At 48.1% G+C, this 17,910-nt stretch overlaps 1 protein-coding gene across 2 annotated transcripts; it reads right to left on the bottom strand.

The window, feature by feature from the left end:
- Positions 1–268: 268 nt before the first annotated feature.
- Positions 269–17,910, bottom strand: ARPC1B (actin related protein 2/3 complex subunit 1B). 2 transcript variants are annotated; one of them, XM_054993014.1, is made up of 10 exons: positions 17,814–17,910; positions 12,390–12,464; positions 10,980–11,084; positions 8,336–8,558; positions 7,948–8,055; positions 6,689–6,895; positions 6,352–6,427; positions 2,000–2,196; positions 1,177–1,267; positions 269–515 (listed from the first exon to the last, which is right to left on the bottom strand). In XM_054993014.1, the coding sequence occupies exons 2-10, from the start codon at positions 12,451–12,453 to the stop codon at positions 477–479; spliced, it is 1,110 nt and encodes a 369-aa protein (XP_054848989.1). In that variant the 5' UTR covers positions 12,454–12,464; positions 17,814–17,910; the 3' UTR covers positions 269–476. The 2 variants fall into 2 exon arrangements, with proteins under 2 accessions (XP_054848989.1, XP_054848988.1); XM_054993013.1 differs by lacking the exon at positions 17,814–17,910 and adding an exon at positions 15,473–15,636.

Below are 17,910 nucleotides of genomic sequence, written 5' to 3'. Positions count from 1 at the left end.
CTGATTCTGAATCCACTACCAAGGGAAGAAAGGTAAGCGTCTTAGCCGATAGGAGCAATGGCTTCCTAGACAGCTGTGTGTCTGGCTCTCTACAGTCTTGGGGGCAGGCAAAGCTGCATTTCTTTACAAGAAGTATCCTGCAGCCACAGTCTGCAACACTATGGAACACCAAATTGTAATACAGAAGGAACAATTGGAATGAGCAGCTCAGATAGAAGAATACAGTCATCCCTGCCTGTTGACATGAGAGGAATCAACATCCATTTGGTAATTTATGACCAGCATTTCTTTTTTATTGAGCTTGGCTAATATGATCCTCTCGCACAGAATCAGCCGAGGAGTAGCAAGGAAAGCTTGTTGCTGCCATGATTTGCCTTGGCAGGTAATTCGCTGAATGCCGGGAAGGAAGCGGAAGAAGGAAGCAAACAGCCGGCAGGCAAGAAGCTTGGGTAGAGCAGCCCTTTCCAAAGCAGTTTTCACTTGATGCGCAGGCCCTTCATGGCGGACTCCAGACTCTGAAACAAAAATATGAGGGAGGGGAGGAAGAAAGGGTGAGGGGTATGGAGGTGAGTGGGCAGCTCTCCTTGGTGATTCCTCGAGCGGGTCTGGCCTGCATCCTCCTCAGTTGTTTCAACTATATCACACTTGCATTTCAGAATGACTAACCACAACAAAAGACGTTTACTGCAATAAGCTGTAAAAAAAAATCCCATAAAGTTTTCCAAGCTTTTTCCACCCCTCAGGCTTTTGGAAATGGGAAGTGTGTCATTTGCCTTTGACAAAGTTCTATTAGTGCATTAGTACCCCTCACCATCAGTTTTTTAACTTGTGATGGATGGCAGGTGTAACGGTTAACGATTTCTGGCCAGGGTGGAAGAATCATGAATTTTTTCATTGACCATCTCTTGCACGTTATTAGCCCTGCCTTGAGTTTTTTTTAATGGAATTTTGGCACAGTCTTGGGGGGTGGAGGGGTTGATAATCAACAGAAATCTGAAGCTGGGCCAGAAATGGAGATTGATTCACTGGCCCTGCATCGCCTCCGCTGTGGAATCACAAGAGGTAGGAAACTGCCTTCACGCTTTAGTAGAACAAGCTACAATGGGAAGATGCTGTTCAAAGACTGATTTCCATCCATGTGCCTTCCAGGCCCCCTTCTGCCCTGCCGTTGCTTACCTTGACGTCCCAGATGCTCATTCCCCCATCCATCCCAGTAGTGCAGAATTTGGAGCAATTGCCTTTCCCACCAGAGATCACAGATATCTGGCTAAAAATAAAGATACGAGATACAGAGAGGAGCGTGTCAGGCTGTGCTCAAGGTTGGTTAGCATTAGCTTGCTTAAGAGTTAGTTGGGGGTGAGGCCATGGCTCATGGGTTGAGCCTCTACTTGGCATGCAGAAGGTCTCGGGTTCAGGCCACGGCATCTCTAGCTGAAAAAGATCAGGTAATACGTGATGAGAAATGAAACCTCTGCTTGAGACCTGAAGAGCTGCTGCCATTCTGAGGAGGTAAGACAGACTTCAATAGACTCTTTGTCTGGCTCGGGACAGCAGCTTCGTGTATTCAGGTCTGGGCATTGTACCAAGAGGCAGCCATTTGAGGTGCCAGGTTGGCTGCCACACAGAACAGGGCCTTGGTGGTGTTAGGGCCTTCATTTCCTCAAAGATGCAGCAGAGCCTACTCCAGTGGTCCCTAGCTAGTGCACTGTCAAATATTCCGAGCAGTTAATAGTTTTCTGTTGGATGCTGCTGCCATGATTTAAGGTGATTCTACTATTCTATTGCTTGGATGTTGTCATTTCAATTTTTATTAGTATTTATTGCTCACTGACCATCGTAAGCCTTGCAAAGGTAAGAAGGCATCTGCCAAAAAGACAGATGAAGCAGGCCATGAGAGAGATGCTGCAGGGCCTCTGCCTTTCAGAGCAGTATGGCCCAGCGGCATAAGTCCCACTTGGGCAGCTTCCTGCATCCCTTCTCAACGGGCCAAGGAGCTTGCCTGATGCTGTTTTTGTGCACAGTGTCCAGGGTGCTGCCATTGGTGTCGGAGCTGGCCTTCTTATCCAGGTTCTGGAAACGCTCACGAGCTGTCAGTCCACGCTGGGAGCTCTGCTTGGGGATATCCAGCTTCCCTCCAAAGCTCAAGGTGCCTTGCTGTCCATCGTAAGTGAACAGCAGGGGGCAGCAGTCATGGCCCTGGGAAAGACAAGCAAAGGAGCTCTGCTTAGAAGAGCCTACAGCCTTTGAGTGACAAAGCACAGTTCAAGTGAATAAAATGCTTCGTGGACATTGGCTTGGTATTCCTAAGGGGGCCAGAGGTGCAGTTAGAGAAGTACGGTACATAATATCATGTCAATATAAATTCCACCCATTCTCACATGCTAAACTAACATTATGGTCCAATCCAGATTTAAAAATTAGGAGGAAAACTTTTTAATGGAAGGCTTGGACAAAGGGATTTTTATTTTAGATCAATTGATAGGCTATGATGATGAGTTTTTGCCATTTTCTCAGCTGAGGTCTAGATACGATTTTCCAACTTCTGCTGAATGGCAATATTTACAATTGCAGCATCTGTTAGTGTTCAAATATGACTCTACAGCTTTGTGTGCTTCAGAATCTCCCCCACTTTTGGAAACCCTTATTGAATCAATGCAGAAAACAAAACCTACATTATTTGTTTATAAATATTTGATGTCAGTCAATAAATAACAATATGCAGAGTTTCAGAGATGAATGGAATAGTGAGATTGTCCAGTTCTGCCAAAGCAATGGGATGTGGCTTTAAGCCTTATACCTGTTGCTTTTACAGATCTTAAGCAGCAACTTATTCAGTAAAAAATTGTTTGTGGCATATTGGACAACACAGTGCCTTTTTAGTAAAGGATTAAGTACAGTGTCCAGTTGTTGGTGGTTCTCACTTGCATCTCTTAAGCATATGCTTTGGACATGTCCAGTTATTCAGTCCTTTGGGAAGGAAGTCATTGCTCATAATTTTGTATTAGAATACGCATTTATTTTTGAGTGTTAATGTACTCTTAAACAATTTGCCTTTCTCTTGGAACTTAACCGATACTCAACAGAAATGGACCCTCAGTGCCCTTACAGTCGCTAAAACACTGGAAAGGCAAACGCCCGCTTCCTGTAACGAATGGGATTGAGGATCTTATATACTTATCAACATTTGAACATATAGCATATACGGCCAATGCACATGCACTTACTTTTATATATTTGAGAACTTTTATAGAAACGTATAGATTTGCCAGCATTGGGGGGGGGGTTCTTTTTTGTTTGTTTTGCACAAATAAATAAAATTAAGAGAAATACTGCTAGCAAAATGAGGCTGAATTAAAGGCTCCTGGAACAGTTAGTCACGAAGGCTAGAATGTGGACTGCAGTCAAATATTCCTTAAAGCTAAACATGCCACTGTGTGGATAGTAGCCTTACTTCTGTTTTAATTTCATCTAAAAATGTTTCCCAAAACTGTAGGTTGACTCTGGTATTGTGAGTGAACAGTTCTGTGGCTTCTACCCTATCACTCCCCTCAGATTCAGGTAAATGGGGAGCCTTTCTCCAGAATAAGGAGAAAGACCTTCTTTTGTGATTGGCAGAGCAGAGTGGTAGGAGAAAGCCCACCAGAATTGCTCGCGTTGGTAGAAGTCTGTCCTGAAGGTGTTTGAAATCCTACTATATAAAAGGCTAAGTGTGTTCCAGACAACTCACTTTCCTACACTGGTGCGCCACCAGGTGGAGGGAAGACCAGGTAACGCAGCCTGTCCCTCCAGAGAGCACACCATGGTGGGAAGCCCATGCTGGGATCAGGTGAACAGCAGACTGCAATGCCACCTCCCCCCCCCCTTCATGCAGCTGGGATCAAGAGCAGAGCAGGTGGCAATGCCCGCCGTCTGCCTTCAACCAGTTGGGATCAGAAGCGGAGCAGGTGGCAATGCCAGCCCACCACCTTCATCCACCTGGGATTAGGCACGGAGCAGGGGGAAATGCCCGCCCCCCCTGGCTTCACCCAGGTGGGATCAGGAGTGGAGCAGGGAGCAAAGTTCGCCCCCCTTCAACCTACTGGAATCAGGTGTGGAGCAGGTGGCAATCCCCCCCCCCATTTACCCAGCCAGGATCAGATGTGGAGCAGGTGGCAGTGCCTGCCCCCTTCACTCAGTCAGAATCAGGCTTGGAGCAGGAGGCAATGTCTGTCTCCCCCCCCTTCACCCAGCTGGGATCAGGCACAAAGCAGGTAGCAATGCCTGCCCCCCCTTCACCCAGCTGGGATCAGGAGTGGAGAAGATGGCATTGCCCACCCCCTGCCTCACCCAGCTGGGATCAAGCGCAGAGCAGGTGGCAATGCCTGCCCCGACTTCACCTAGCTGTGATCAGGAACAGAGCAATTGGCAATGTCCACCCCTCGCCTTCACCTGGCCAGGATCAGGTGCAAAGCAGGAGGCGATACCTGCTCCCCACTTCACCCAGCCTGGAGCAGGAGTGAAGCAAGTGGCAACGCCCATTCCCCTTCACCTGGCCGGGATCAGGAGCGCAGAGCACGTGGCAATGCCCCCCCACCCCCTCCTTCACCCAGCCGGGATCAGGTGCAGAGCAGGATTCAATGTCCAACCCCACTTCACCCAGCAGGATCAGGAGCGGAGCAAGCAGCAGTGCCCATTCCCCGCCTCCCCCCTGCTGGAATCAGGCATGGAGCAGGAGGCAACACCCGCCTCCCCCTTCACCGGCTGGGATTAGGAGCGGAACATGAGGTAATGCCTGCTTGCCTGCCCTCCCTTTTCTAGAGCCCGTTGTATTTTTTCCCACAACGGGCTTTGTTACTAGTATAGTAAAAGCTTTAAAAGAAGGCTAACCATATTTTTTCACAATGACAGTTTCTTGCCTCTCAAAAGCTCATACCCCAGAAATCTAGTTGGTCTTTAAGTTGCTTCTAGTCCCGAATCTTGCTCTTAATTTGCTGTAGTGATTAGGGGTGTGCAGCTCAAACAGATTTGGGTTTCCTGCTTTGGGTTTACCCAAAGCAGGAAAAAAACTCAGGAAACCCTGAATCCTGAAGTGGGAAGCAGCTTCAGGTTTGGGTATTTAAATCGCTTCAGGATTATTAGGGAAGATTCGGCCATTGTTTCCAATTGGAAACACCGCTCCTGGCTATCCGGGGGCCTGGGGAGGCATTTTCTTCCCTAGTAATCCCCAATTTTCAGGGGACCCTCTCCTAACCCTCCTCTAATGACCCTCCAAGTTTCAGGGAGATTGGACTTCAGGAGACCATGTTATGGCCCTCTCAAAAGGTGCCCCTATCCACTGCCAATCTCCATTGTTCCCTATGGGGAAAATAGGTGGGTCCTAAGTGGCTGGGGGGTGATATTTTGCAAGCAAAATGCACCAAATTTACAGGGGGACTACTCCTACCTGTCCTCTCAAGACCCTCCAGGTTTCAGGGAGATTGAGCTTCAGGGGGCCATGTTATGGTCCCCCAAAGAAGATGCCCTTAAATTTTTCTTAATGTGATTCTCTGGTGTGAAGGCTGGTTCTCACAGGGAACAACAGAGATCAGCGGTGGATAGAGGCACCTTCTTTGGGGGTGATAATATGACCTCCAAAATCCAGTCTCCATGAAACTTTGGGCATCTTGAGAGGACAGGTAGAAGTAGGTCCCCTACAAATTTGGTGCATTTTTCTTGCAACATGCCACAACCCCCTAGAAAGCCCCACTAGCAGCAGAAGCACTGTTTCCTCTTGGAATTCCTTAGAAACGGCAAGGGAAAGATTGCTTTTGCACTACCCAAAGCTTAACAAAGTGTTTTGAAGCGCTTCGGTAAACTTTGCTTCATCGTTCCCGAATCACTTCAGCAATGCTGAGGCTGATTCAGGAATACCAAAACATCCCAAATCGGGACTGATCTGGGTTAAAAACCCGGATCTGGAACTTGAAGCACACCTCACTAGTAGTAATTCACCCAGAAGAGTTAGCCGTGTTTGTCTGTAGTAGCAAAATCAAAAGGAGTCCAGTAGCACCTTTAAGACTAACCAATTTTATTGTAGCATAAGTAATTCACCCAAATGCCAAACTTGTGGCTGATTAAAGCATCTACTTGTTACTGGAGTAAGTTAAAGTTTTTTTAAAAAAATATTTAGCAGGTCACACAGCCACCCCTACAACATTTAGTTTTAGCCCAGCTACTCAAGGTAGGAGGTGAGAATTTGGAAACAAGGCAGAAAAAGTGTGCGACACTCTCCCCCTGCAGTTTGAAGTGGCACGGTCCTAGGAGGACTATTCTGGGTGCTCAGAATCTGCATTGTGCAAACAGGGACTTGGGAAGAACTGACGGGCGACTTACCGCAGCCACCAGGCTGTTCTCAGTGATGAAGGTGATGGCCAGGAGGGGGAGCATCTCAATGGAAAGTGAAGCTACACTGTTGAGGAAAACATAGTGAGAAGTTAGCCAGGATTAGCAGCTAGCAGTTCCATCCCTTGTGGACAAAACCCATGTAAAAATGAACTAGCAGCTTGTCCGATTCCCTGCTATGCTTTTTAAAATCCATAATGAGTAAACGAAAGCTTTCAGTCTCTTTCCTTAACAGGACTGAGATGTAGAAAGAAGGCAGGTTAAGTTCCTGCCTCCAACTGGAATTCAGGAGTTTATTAGAAGCCATTCCCCCAAACGTCCCACTTACGCCATTTTCTTGTTGGCATCAGCGAGGAAGACGGTGCTGTCGTGTCCCACCCATGCTACGTGGTTGCCACTGTCGGAGAAGCAGACATTGTGGACCCAGCCACAGCTGCTGCTGGACTCAAACATGAGCTCCCCAAAGGGCATCTTGGAGCCCCAGGGAGTGGGTAATGGGCGCTCCTCGACCTCTTTGATGTAGGCAGAGAAGATCCTAGGAGAGAAACCAAAGGGAGGTGATGGGAGAATCTGGACAGATCCCATGGATAGCAGGAGCTATCTTTGCAATGTCCAAGATCGTACCCTGAATGCAGAAATGCTGTTGTACACTTAATGAAACTGAGTGTTCATATACAAGAGATCCAGAGGAGTTAGCTGTGTTAGTCTGTAGTTGCAAAATAGTAAAGAGTCCAGTAGTCCCTTTAAGACTAACCAACTTTATTGTAGCATAAGCTTTCCTTACTGCTTATACAAGAGAGCACTGAACATGCACACTGTATTGTATGTGGCTGAATGGTCTCTTCAGAGATTGCAGAAACAACAAGGCCTGTGGCCCGGCAGGTGCATTAGACAGTACCGAAGGTAAAAAAGAAAAGGGCAGATTTCCACCCCCCAACACCATCTCAGTATCTGCAGTGGAGTATGTTACAAAGGAAGCAGATATATGGTTTGCAAGAGGTGAATGTAGGCCAAAGAAATGACGTGCTTTGAGCCAAGTGACTCAATGGTTAAGGAAAAGCCTTTATGGGGTTGTCGCATAGTGGTTACGTGGCTGGAGTGCGAATTGGCATTCTGCTAGTTTGAATCCCACTACTGCCATGAGCTCAGCAGATGGCCTTGGGTAAGCTGCTCCTCTCAGCTCAGCTTCCCAGCTGTATTGCAAGGATAACAACAACACTGGCTTTGTTCACCGCTCTGAGTGGGGCACTAATCTGTCTAGAAGAGCAGTAGATAAGCTTAGTTGTTGTTGTGGCTGTGGTTGTAGCTTTTGGGTTAAGAGCAAAAATGACCCAGAGAGCTGGTGTAGGGTAATGAATGAGAGAGTCAGGAAGGCCCCAAGGGCTGAATCCAGTCTCTACCATGAACTGGCCAAGTGGATTCAAGCAAGCAGTCTGCTCTCAGCCACAGCACTGCCCCTCCTATCCATCTGCAGTATCTGAATTTTACATTGGCCTGCCTTATAGGGCTGCTGTTAAGGATTTCAGCAAGATCACGCATCTCAACTCCTTTGAACTGTTGCAAGCACCATCAAAAATTGTAATTTACCTGCATTTGAAATCGCAGGATCCGGCCGCCAGCAGGACGTTGTTGGGATGCCAGTCCAGGCTGAGAACGGTTGATCTAATGGGCTTCTTTATATGCTTACAAACCCACCTAGGAGAGAGGGTTGACTATTGGTGTGGAAGAGAGACTCTATGCTTGTATAACAAGAAAGCTCTACCCATATTTTGGAGAAAATTAGGCAAATTAACACTAGCATCCCACCCAGGCATAATGCTCACAATAGCTGGTGTGGGACAGAACTCTCTACCCATCTCAAAAGGCATGTGGAAAGAGTGCATTTCAGGTAGAAGCAGTCTAGCCTCCCCCATCAACCTGACAAGCTAGTTTTCTGCTTGCAGGGAGTTTTTTGATGCAAGTCACTAATCCTCACCAGTCATTTTCTTGCTCAAAGTAGCAGATGGAGATGAGTCTGGAGCCACTGCCCACCGCAAACTTGTTCTCCTTTGGGGACCACTTCACACAGCGCGCGGCACGGTTGATCCGCAGGATGACCAGGGTTGGCTTCCAGACATTGCCCTTCAGGGTCCAGACATAGGCGTTGCGGTCTGTGCCACAGGTCACAAGGCGGTTGCTCTCCGGAGCCCAATCAATGCCTGTAGAGGAGACAGAGAATGACCTGTGACTGAGACATTTCTCCAAGCTGGGACCAGCTTGTTAGGGGAGGGGGGGGGTTGCAAGTGAGTGCTGTCAGCTTTAGACCGAGACAGACTCCAAGGTGGGACCTTTGAGCGGAGGGCTAGTGAGTGCTGTTTGCATTAGATCCATAAGCTCATGATCATAGATGCAAAGGAGTTAGCTGTGTTAGTCTGTAGTAGCAAAATCAAAAAGAGTCCAGTAGCACCTTTAAGACTAACCAACTTTATTGTAGCATAAGCTTCCGAGAATCACAGGATTCTCGAGAATCACAGGAAGAGAGCTGTGATTCTTGAAAGCTTATGCTACAATAAAGTTGGTTAGTCTTAAAGGTGCTACTGGACTCTTTTTGATAAGCTCATGAGTTAGCGTGGTGCAGGGATGTCATGCTAGGATGTGGGAGACCTGGTTATGAAACCTCATTCAGCCATTAAACCTCCTGGAGTGGCTGGGCCTACAGTTGCTAACCTCCAGGTGGTGGTGGCTGGAGATCTACCAGAATTACAACTGATCTCCAGGCCACAGAGATCAGTTCCCCTGAAGAAAAAGGCCACTTTAGAGGGTGGACTCTATGGCTTTATGGGCCACTGAGGTCTCTCCCCTCCCCAAACCCTGCCTTCTTCAGGCTTCATGCCTAAATCTCCAAGAATTTCTTAACCTGGAGTTGGCAACCCAACCTGGGCCAGTCACTGCCTTTCACCTTCTGCAAGACCTTGGAGCCGGGGTGGGTGGGGTACAGACAGGTACACCCCTCTCCAGGCCTGCCACAGTCCTCCAGTTCCATACTGGGGTTAAGGCCAGGCAGCACTGGTGGCAACAAAAGGAGTGGCTATGCCTCTACCCAGGCACTCTCATTTTATCCTGTGCAGCAAGCTAGCTTCCAAGGTCTCCCAGAGAGCTCTATCATCAAAGTAAGGATTTGAACCTGGGTCCCCCTGCTGCTCCAGTTGCTGCATCTGATGTCAGAACTTCCATGTTTGCAGTACTCAGTGTTTCCTTCAGCCATCTCTCAGAGCACCACAAAGCCAAACCTAAGTTTGGGCCTCTTGGCTAAGCCTGTTTTAAAGAAGGCAGCGAAGCAAAGGAGAAAAAACAGCCCTCAGAAGGTGGAGATGAAACTACACAAAGCAGCCTTCAGAGGGCACCCTTATCCATGGCATGCCCTGAAGTCTCTCTTCTGATATGGCCAGCAACGGCCGTTTCCACACTACTTACCTTTATCTGGAACGCCGCAGAACGGTGTGAAAAAAATGCGGAAGATAGCGTCTTCTTGCGTGAGTTTTGCGTGATGTCGTGCAAAACTTGTGTGAGAAGATGTTATCTTCCGTGGTTTTTTTCGCGACGTTCTGTGGCGTTCTGGATGAAGGTAAGTAGTGTGGAAATGGCCAATATTTCCGGGTTTCTCTTTCCAAATGGGGCGATGTGACACAGTTTTACTATGAGACAAGAGAACTTTCTCATGGGGTGGTATTTCCAAGCCCTTCATGGCAGGAGGCAGACTGATCAGCTTGACCCATCACAGAGTACCATCGATCAGTTAGAAATTTTTTTCAGCCCTTTCTCCAGGGAGCTCAGATTAGTATAAATGGTTGTCTCTGTGAGGTAGGTTCGACAGAGGATCACCCAGAAAGTCCTGTTTTGATGCCTTAGAAAAATGGGTCAGACAAATTCAGGGAGCAAAGAGTAACGACAATAGCTGTGGTATATTGTCGAAGGCTATCACGGCCGGAGAACAATGGTTGTTGTGGATTTTCCAGGCTGTATAGCCGTGGTCTTGGCGTTGTAGTTCCTGACGTTTCGCCAGCAGCTGCTGGCGAAACGTCAGGAACTACAACGCCAAGACCACGGCTATACAGCCCGGAAAATCCACAACAACCAATAGCTGTGGTAGTTCAACTGGACTTCTATGTTCAGAGGTCTGCTACCCCTGAATGTTAGATGTTAAGGACAGTTGTGGTTTACTACATACCCTGCTGGTGAGAGTCCCAGAAACATGTAGTCAGGCAACAGCCAGACTAGTGGACTTTTGTCTTGAGCAGGCAGAATATTTTCATGAGAAGCAGGAAGAGCCCCCCAAACCACTACGGACCCTAATAATCACACTTAGTGTTTCCAGAAGGTTTTGGAGTACTCAAAGCATTTTATCCCACATGAGTTTGCTGCAGAGTTTTACAAGGCAGGCTTGTACCCCCTTCCTCCACAACTGAGGCCCTGGGAGGAGCTAAGCCCGTGAGGAAAATGGTTTGTCTAACGCCAGCTGGAGAATTCACAGGACAGGCGAGATCCGAGTCGAGGCCCTCCCGCATAAAGCACGCTGCTACGGCAGAATCCACCCCCCAGTTCTCGAACTCATGCCTGGACAATGGTCTCCGTCCCCTCACCTGTCACCTGCCCATTGTGTTCCTTCAGCTCATGGACCTTGCTCCATTTCGTCCCATCTTTCTTGAAGATATGAACTTCGTGGTTGTTGGGGCAGATAGCCAGTTCTAGGAACAAGAGCCAAGAACACGGAAAAGAACTGTTATGTTCATCACGGAAGATTCCATTGAGGTGGTTTTCCAGCATCCTGGTCCCGAGTCATTTTGTGCCCAGAAACTTATTGGTGGTCCCTGTCGATCTTTGAGAACTGGCATAAAATCACCAGATTACTAGATGCCACTCAGCCTTGTATTAGTTATCTGAAACAGCTAAAGCTACCAAACACGTTTTCAAAGGCAGCCCCACATACAGCGCATGGCAGTAATCCAGCCTTGATGATACAACTGTGTGCTTAAGGCTACCTGAACCACCCCTCTGATCCTCACGGAGGCAGAAAGCCACAGGCTGCCTTGAGCGTCCTCCAGCCTCTTCTATATGCAAAGTTAATTTCTTCTCTCTTTGTCTGTAATGCCAGTCTCCCAGAGGCAGCAAGAAAATGTGCTTTTTATTCTCAGGGGCAACGAGGCAACCACATCTGTTCTTCCAAATGCTACAGCTGGGGTGGAGGAAGTCTCGTTGGTTGCAATTGGCCAGGGCATCCCACTGACCCACAAACAATGGGTTTATTCTCTCTCTCTCTCTGATATCTATTCATGCCACGGACAGTATCGTTCTGTTCTTCTCTGTCTCTGCCCCAGACCTCCGCCTCCCTGGGCTCCTGAGCCTCTCTGCAAAATGGGGCCTGCAAGCAGCAGATCTCTTTGCAGTGAAGGAGGAATTAGATGATGTGCCTCACATGGGGCTGCCATCAAAAATGGAAGCAGCACGCAACACTCCCCCCTCTCTCCTTGTAAACTGTTAAGATTTCCCCACCTTATTTCTTCAACCGCTACTAAAGATTATTGGTCACTGTTGGAGGAGGCTGGATGATCGCCAGGAAATGAGAATGGCTCATGTGATTCAGTGGTTATGGAGAGGGCAGGGAGCACTTGACTTAGGGTTGCCCTTTTTAGCAGCAGTGCTGCGTTGAATATCACGTGTCTTTCTGCACTGTATCTGATGGCTTCGAGGGCAGAAGGGCAGGGTTGTAAGTTTTATAAATAAGTAAATAAATACATCTCTATTGAAATCTTGAAGTGTTTCCCCTTTTACTTTATGGCAAGAGAACTGGCAACCTTCTGGAGATTTTCCAGAATTACAACTAATCTCTAGACTACAGAGATCAGTTCCCCCGGAGAAACTGCATGCTTTGGAAGTTGGACTGTATGGCATTATACCCCACTAAGGTCCTTGCCTTCCCCAGGCTCCACCACCAAATCTCCCAACTTCCCAACCCAGAGCTGGCAACCTGGTGCCCAGGGCCCCCAACTTACGAGTTCTGTCCTTGTTCCAGGCGTGGCAGCTGATCGGCTCGAGCAGGAAGCTGTGGTAAGCCATGACTTCTCAACCTTGAAGGGGAAAAAGTTTCTTTTTCAGGTCTCCCATTTACCCCTTTGCTAAGGCCATCTAACCCTTCTGGAGAACCTGGGATGCCAGTACTGTTAAGGCATCAAAAATGAAGGGCCACTGTAGGCCGTCTGTGAAGCTACCGAACTGCACGTAGGTAAGAAGTGTGTTCTTATTGCCCAGCAGAGAAAGGAAACGCACAGAAGTGTTTTCATTGGGGTTTCTTTGGCCTATGAAAACAGGTTCCAAATCGAACGTTTGTTGACTGAAAACCAGAGGCCATTTGCATTGCGTTTAACCCATTTTAATCTGCTAAATCACGCCTCAGGTTTTTGTGCTTTGGCAAGGAGGGGTTTGTTTTTTTCCTCCGTTCAAAATTTCTCAAGCATATGAACCTGGCGCTATCCCATTTAACAAGAGGGCGGATAAATTCCCTGGAAAGCACAATGGGACAGAGCCCAGCTTTCTGTCGTAAGAGAATACAGCCCCTCTTCAACCCGGTTCCTTTGGGTCTGAGCAGCCTTTGACAGGGAACAAGGCAGGCCCTGATAACCTTTCAAAACAGGAAGCTAGCTTTTAAAACCTAGAACAAAGCCAAAAGGGGGACTCTTTGAGGACACTAACTTTCCCACAGTCTGTTCGCTGGCATCAGACCTGGGGTGGCCAGAGAAAGCAGAGGACATACTCCTGTCCCTTTAAAACTGGTACAGAAGGAGATGTTTCACCACCAGTCTGTGAAAGTCTGTGGCCATCATTTCCCTCCCCTGCTGAATATGCAGGAACCCTGCCCTTTCCCACAGGGGCTTGTAATCTTACTCTCCTTCACACAGTCCAAGTACCTGCTTAGGGGGAGGGCACAAAAAAGAGGGCATGGATGCCCTGCTGTGGCTCAGTTCACTCCCAGCCATCTGCAGCACAGAAGAGGATGGGCATTGCCCGCTGGATCCACCCTGCCGCTGTGCCATGGGGGAAATTAGAATGTCTGGCACGCTGAGGTGTGTCCAGAAGGGAAACATCTGTATCTCCTCCACAACAACACATCAGTTGCAAGAGCACAACAGTTTCCCAAAAAAGGAATAATCGGCACTCATACCCTTGAACATATGGGGTCTGCCAGGGCCAAGCTGGAAGTGACGAATTACACTCGAACGGCAAGTGAACAGACTCACATGTAGCTTGGCCCCCAGTCTCCAGTGGGAATTATGACAAATGCCTTCCATGCAGTGAAATCATCGTGCCTGTTTGGCAGCCAATATAGCAAGAAGGATTTTAAGAACAAAATGCAGATATGGCGGGATATTGTGGCTCAATGCATAAAGCCAATCGCTAAGCTTCAGTGTCAGATTAGGAGGTAGGCGTCCTGAGCTGAAGTTTCCGGGTGACCTTGAACCTGGCACACTTTCAGCCTAACCTACCTCACAGAATTGTAATGAGGACAAAACCGGGGAAGGGAGAACCACAGACACTGCCCTGAGCTCCCCAGAAGAAGGGTGGGATAAGAATTCAGACAGACCGAGAAGTATAGCGGATGTCTGCTTCTTTCAATAATCTTCAGGAAGAAATTTGGGCCTGCACCATATATAAAAAGTATTGGGCTTATAGAGGATGGGATTGGCCCAAGCAGTAAGTTTCATCTGTTAGTTTTGGAAGCTGGTTCCACTTTTGCAGGGTGTGGCTGGTCACAATTTTGCGGCAGAGTTAGATTTGTGTTGTTTTAAGGAGCAAAGCGAGAACGTGCTCATCTTTGGGACAGTGGATTTTTTATTCCTACAGTCTGCTCGCAAAAGAAACAGGCACCTGAAAAGCTATTTTGTAAGTTGAACTATCTCCCCCCCCCCCATGGTGTTCAGCGAATGTTATAAAGGATGTTAGAAAACCTAAAAAGCAGGCAGCTGAGAGCCCATGAGTCTCTGCATCAGCTCCCTCCCCACCCCAGGCCATTTCAAAACAAAAGATCTGCCAGAACCGCCTTTGTGCTCTCAAGCGGGACTTTGGATGTCACTAGAGAAACATTAAATAATTAGACCCCGGCACAAAGCTCGCTGCCTCAGAGGAGGTTGCCTGTTGTACACCTGCATGATTTACTGCTCAGAATTTGCCCCCTTCCAATCTGTTTCTACTGGAGGTAAGTAATCCCTTCAGGGTCTCTGCATCTGGTATGATTAAATGATCCAGTTGTTTCTGATTCACAGATTTGCCTCTGCATGAGGTGGGGCAGGCAGGATATAAATATTTTAATAAATAATTTTCAAAAAAAAAAAGTTGCTCCTGCCAAGCACATTCAGAACACTACACCATGGAGATGCTGGCAAGGAGATGATTATTCTTACTCTTTTTTAAAAAGTTAAATTTTGGAATGTTAATTTTTGATGCACCATTTTTATTTATTAAAAGATCCTTAAACTACTGGAAAATAGATAAGCATGTGAGACCGGTAGAGCCACAAGGGGAAGTCGACATTGCAGCACCCAGAAAAAAAAAACTGTAGGGGGAACTGAAATGGAAATGAACAGCATGATTTGAGCTGTCTAAAGAACTATAACTGGGGAGGGTTCACTGCATTTTCAGTATTCATTTTAGAAAGTTATTTCATGCTGCGGATGTTGCCAGATTTCCCAGCTGCTCCCATTTTTTTTTCAGTCTGGTTCTCAAGAAAGCAGAACTCGAGACTGATGCAAATCTAAACTTTTCCAACCAGTTCAATAAGAGATTGGAAGATCCCTCTTAAAATCCAAGCGGCCACAAACAGTTCCACTGCAAGACTCGGCCCCCAGCCTCCAAACCCCTCAGAGAGTTTTTGTAGAAAGCTTTGCAGGCGGTATCTCAAGGAAGCCAAAAAGACACGGAAGGCAGAGGAGTTGCTTTCCATTCATCACGGCGCTTGCCACCCTGAAACTTCTGGAGTTGGAGAGAGGGGGGAGAGGCCTGGACATGAGCCAGCCCTTAAGAGGAGCTGGGGGCACATCTGTTAGGAGACCAGAAGCCGTTGGCAAGCATCTCTAGCACTTACCTTGAAGAAGAAGGGGAGAGGAGGCTTGCTGTTCACTGTGCCGTCCGGACCTAGAGGCCTGGCTAGTTCATGGACTCTGGACAGTCGACATGAACAGCGGCAGCACAGCCCTCAAGGCAGAAACCGACTGCTCTGAGGTCGTCTGACTTCCCCTTCTGCTTCTGCGAAATGCAACCACTTCCTTGCGTGGGTGTTGGGGGCCTGCCTCTTTCCAGGCCAAAAGCAGCTTTTCAGTCCCAGCTGTGGGAAGCTGTTTGCCTGAGAGCGGGTTCTGGCTCCACTTTGCAGAAAGGGACTGCCTCCAGACCCCAAGATGTTCTTAGGGAGGGGGAGGCAGGAGGTTTGGAGTTGCCATCCGTGCGGTGGGATATGCTGCCCACGCCTGGCCTGGAAAACCCAAGCGATGTGTACGGTGTTTGAAAAAGGAGAGCTTTAACTAAGAAAGGCTCCAAAAGGAAGGAATTACAAGATGCTTTTGAAAAAGATTTTTGGATTTCTGGGTTGGAAATGACCAAAGAAGGACAACATCAAGAGCAAGCCCCACAAAGTTTGTCTGGACTCCCTGCCAGGCAATCAGGATACGAGAATGTCTGACACCAAGCGAGGAAAGCATGACGCATTCACAAATTCAGTCTGCTTCAAGTTTTTTCACATCTAAAATCAAAGTTACTCTCATCCCCTCTGCCCTGACTTGCACTGGAGTTAATTTTTGCTTTTAAACAGCGCTCAGAGGAAGAGAGTGCAGCAAAAAACAGCATTCGCCCTGGAAACTGTAGCCTGAAGTAACAGCTCCCTTCGATTTTGTGGTAAGGCCAGCCCTGCCCAGGTTCCCTGAACTGTTTGGAGTGCACCAGCCATCCAGTTGCAGCCTGGGGTGACCATGAAGTAGCATGTGATGAGAGTTGTGCCCCAGGACCCTGCAGGCCCTGAGAAGCAAGGCTTGGGTCACAAGGGACAGCGGCATCAGAAGGCCAAAGACCTTTCTGCGGCTCTGATTCAGGCTTGTAATTCTAAAGTGGGAGGAGTGGGACAGGGGAAATAGGACAGTAAGAGAATACTCTTCCTCCACCTCTAGGGCTATCCAGGGCTTTTTTTTCAGCTGGAATGCAGTGGAACGGAGTTCCGGAACCACTTGAAAATGGTCACACGGTTGGTGGCCCCGCCCCCTGATCTCCAGACAGAGGGGAGGTTAGATTGCCCTCCGCGCCGCTGGAGCAGTGCAGAGGGCAATCTAACCTCCCCTCTGTCTGGAGATCAGGGGGCGGGGCCACCAACCGTGTGACCATTTTCACCAAGGGCAAAAACCTCCCCCCTTGTTCCAGCTGACCCAAAGTGATGTCATTGTGCGGTCCTGGGAGCATGTGTGCACTTTGCACACATGCATGTGGTACCAGGGGTACTACCTCCCGCCAAGAGTTGCCCGCTGTGCTGGCAACCCACTGAGTTCCACCACCTCTTTCCCAGAAAAAAAGCCCTGGGGCTATCAATATTCACATTAGCACCACCAGTGCCAACCACACCATAAACTATCCCAGGAGAGGGATAATAGGCAGGTTGCCAACTGATCAGAAAACAGAGCCTGATCTGCTCCTGTGGTTTTAATGGCCACACAACCTATACGTTAAGCTTTCGGTGTCAAAAAGATTGGCATTATCATATGCTGATGTCAGCAGGCCAATAAGCTGTTGGCACAGGAGCAGCAGCCAATAAAATTGGCAAGCTGGACAGAAAGTTAGCATTTTGTATCTTCCACTTCTCTTCTTTGTTATACACAGTTGTGAGACAGGTACCCAAGCAGAGGGTGATGCCATCTTAAAAAAAATTAAAAGCTAAGCTCCACGAAGTGTCCCACTTATCTGATGGCTTGCTTAACCTGACAGCAGGACTTAGCCCCTCTGGACTTGTCCAGGAGTCATAGTAGGGAGGGGTTGCCAACTGACCAGGAGAAAAATGTCTTGACCACCTGGAAATTAGCAGTGTTTAATGCAGATCGACCCAATACTAAAGGGACAGCTGAGAGGGATTAGTTTTAAAAGGCTGTAGCCCTAAAGGAAGGGAGCTTGAAAGAGGAGGAAGTGACCTCCCTGTGGGGAAAAAAACTTCACAATTTGTTGTGATGCTTCAGCACACAAAATCTCCCATCTATTTAAGGCCACAAGCCGACACATGCTTATCAGGCAGGCCAGCCCCTTCCAGTTAAATGGGACTCCCCCCCCCCCCAGCCCCACATGTAAAAAGCTCAGAGACTCAGGATACAGAATTTGCCCTTTAGGATCTTGGCTGTCCCGACTGTTCCCCTTTCTGAGGACAGCATCCCTAATCCGTTCTCAAATGAACTCACCTCTTGGGAAATTAACAGGCTCCCCAGTCAAACTCCATTTCTTTTCTGCTCAAAGGCTGTTTCCAGCCACTTCCTGGTTTGCTCGCTTCCTCGTGTT

Source organism: Eublepharis macularius, chromosome 12 (assembly GCF_028583425.1).
Source record: "Eublepharis macularius isolate TG4126 chromosome 12, MPM_Emac_v1.0, whole genome shotgun sequence".
NCBI lineage: Eukaryota > Metazoa > Chordata > Lepidosauria > Squamata > Eublepharidae > Eublepharis > Eublepharis macularius.
The sequence above is the reverse complement of the archived record's forward strand: the minus strand, read 5'-3'. Positions and strand labels throughout refer to the sequence as shown.

Excerpts from the sequence above, each read along its gene's own strand:
- ARPC1B (XM_054993014.1), bottom strand. The coding sequence starts at position 12,453 with ATGGCTTACCACAGCTTCCTGCTCGAGCCGATCAGCTGCCACGCCTGG. Across the intron at positions 8,559-10,979 it reads ACACAATGGGCAGGTGACAG|GCATTGATTGGGCTCCGGAG; the intron begins GTGAGGGGACGG and ends TCTCCTCTACAG. Across the intron at positions 1,268-1,999 it reads GTGCACAAAAACAGCATCAG|CCAGATATCTGTGATCTCTG; the intron begins GCAAGCTCCTTG and ends CTTTATTTTTAG.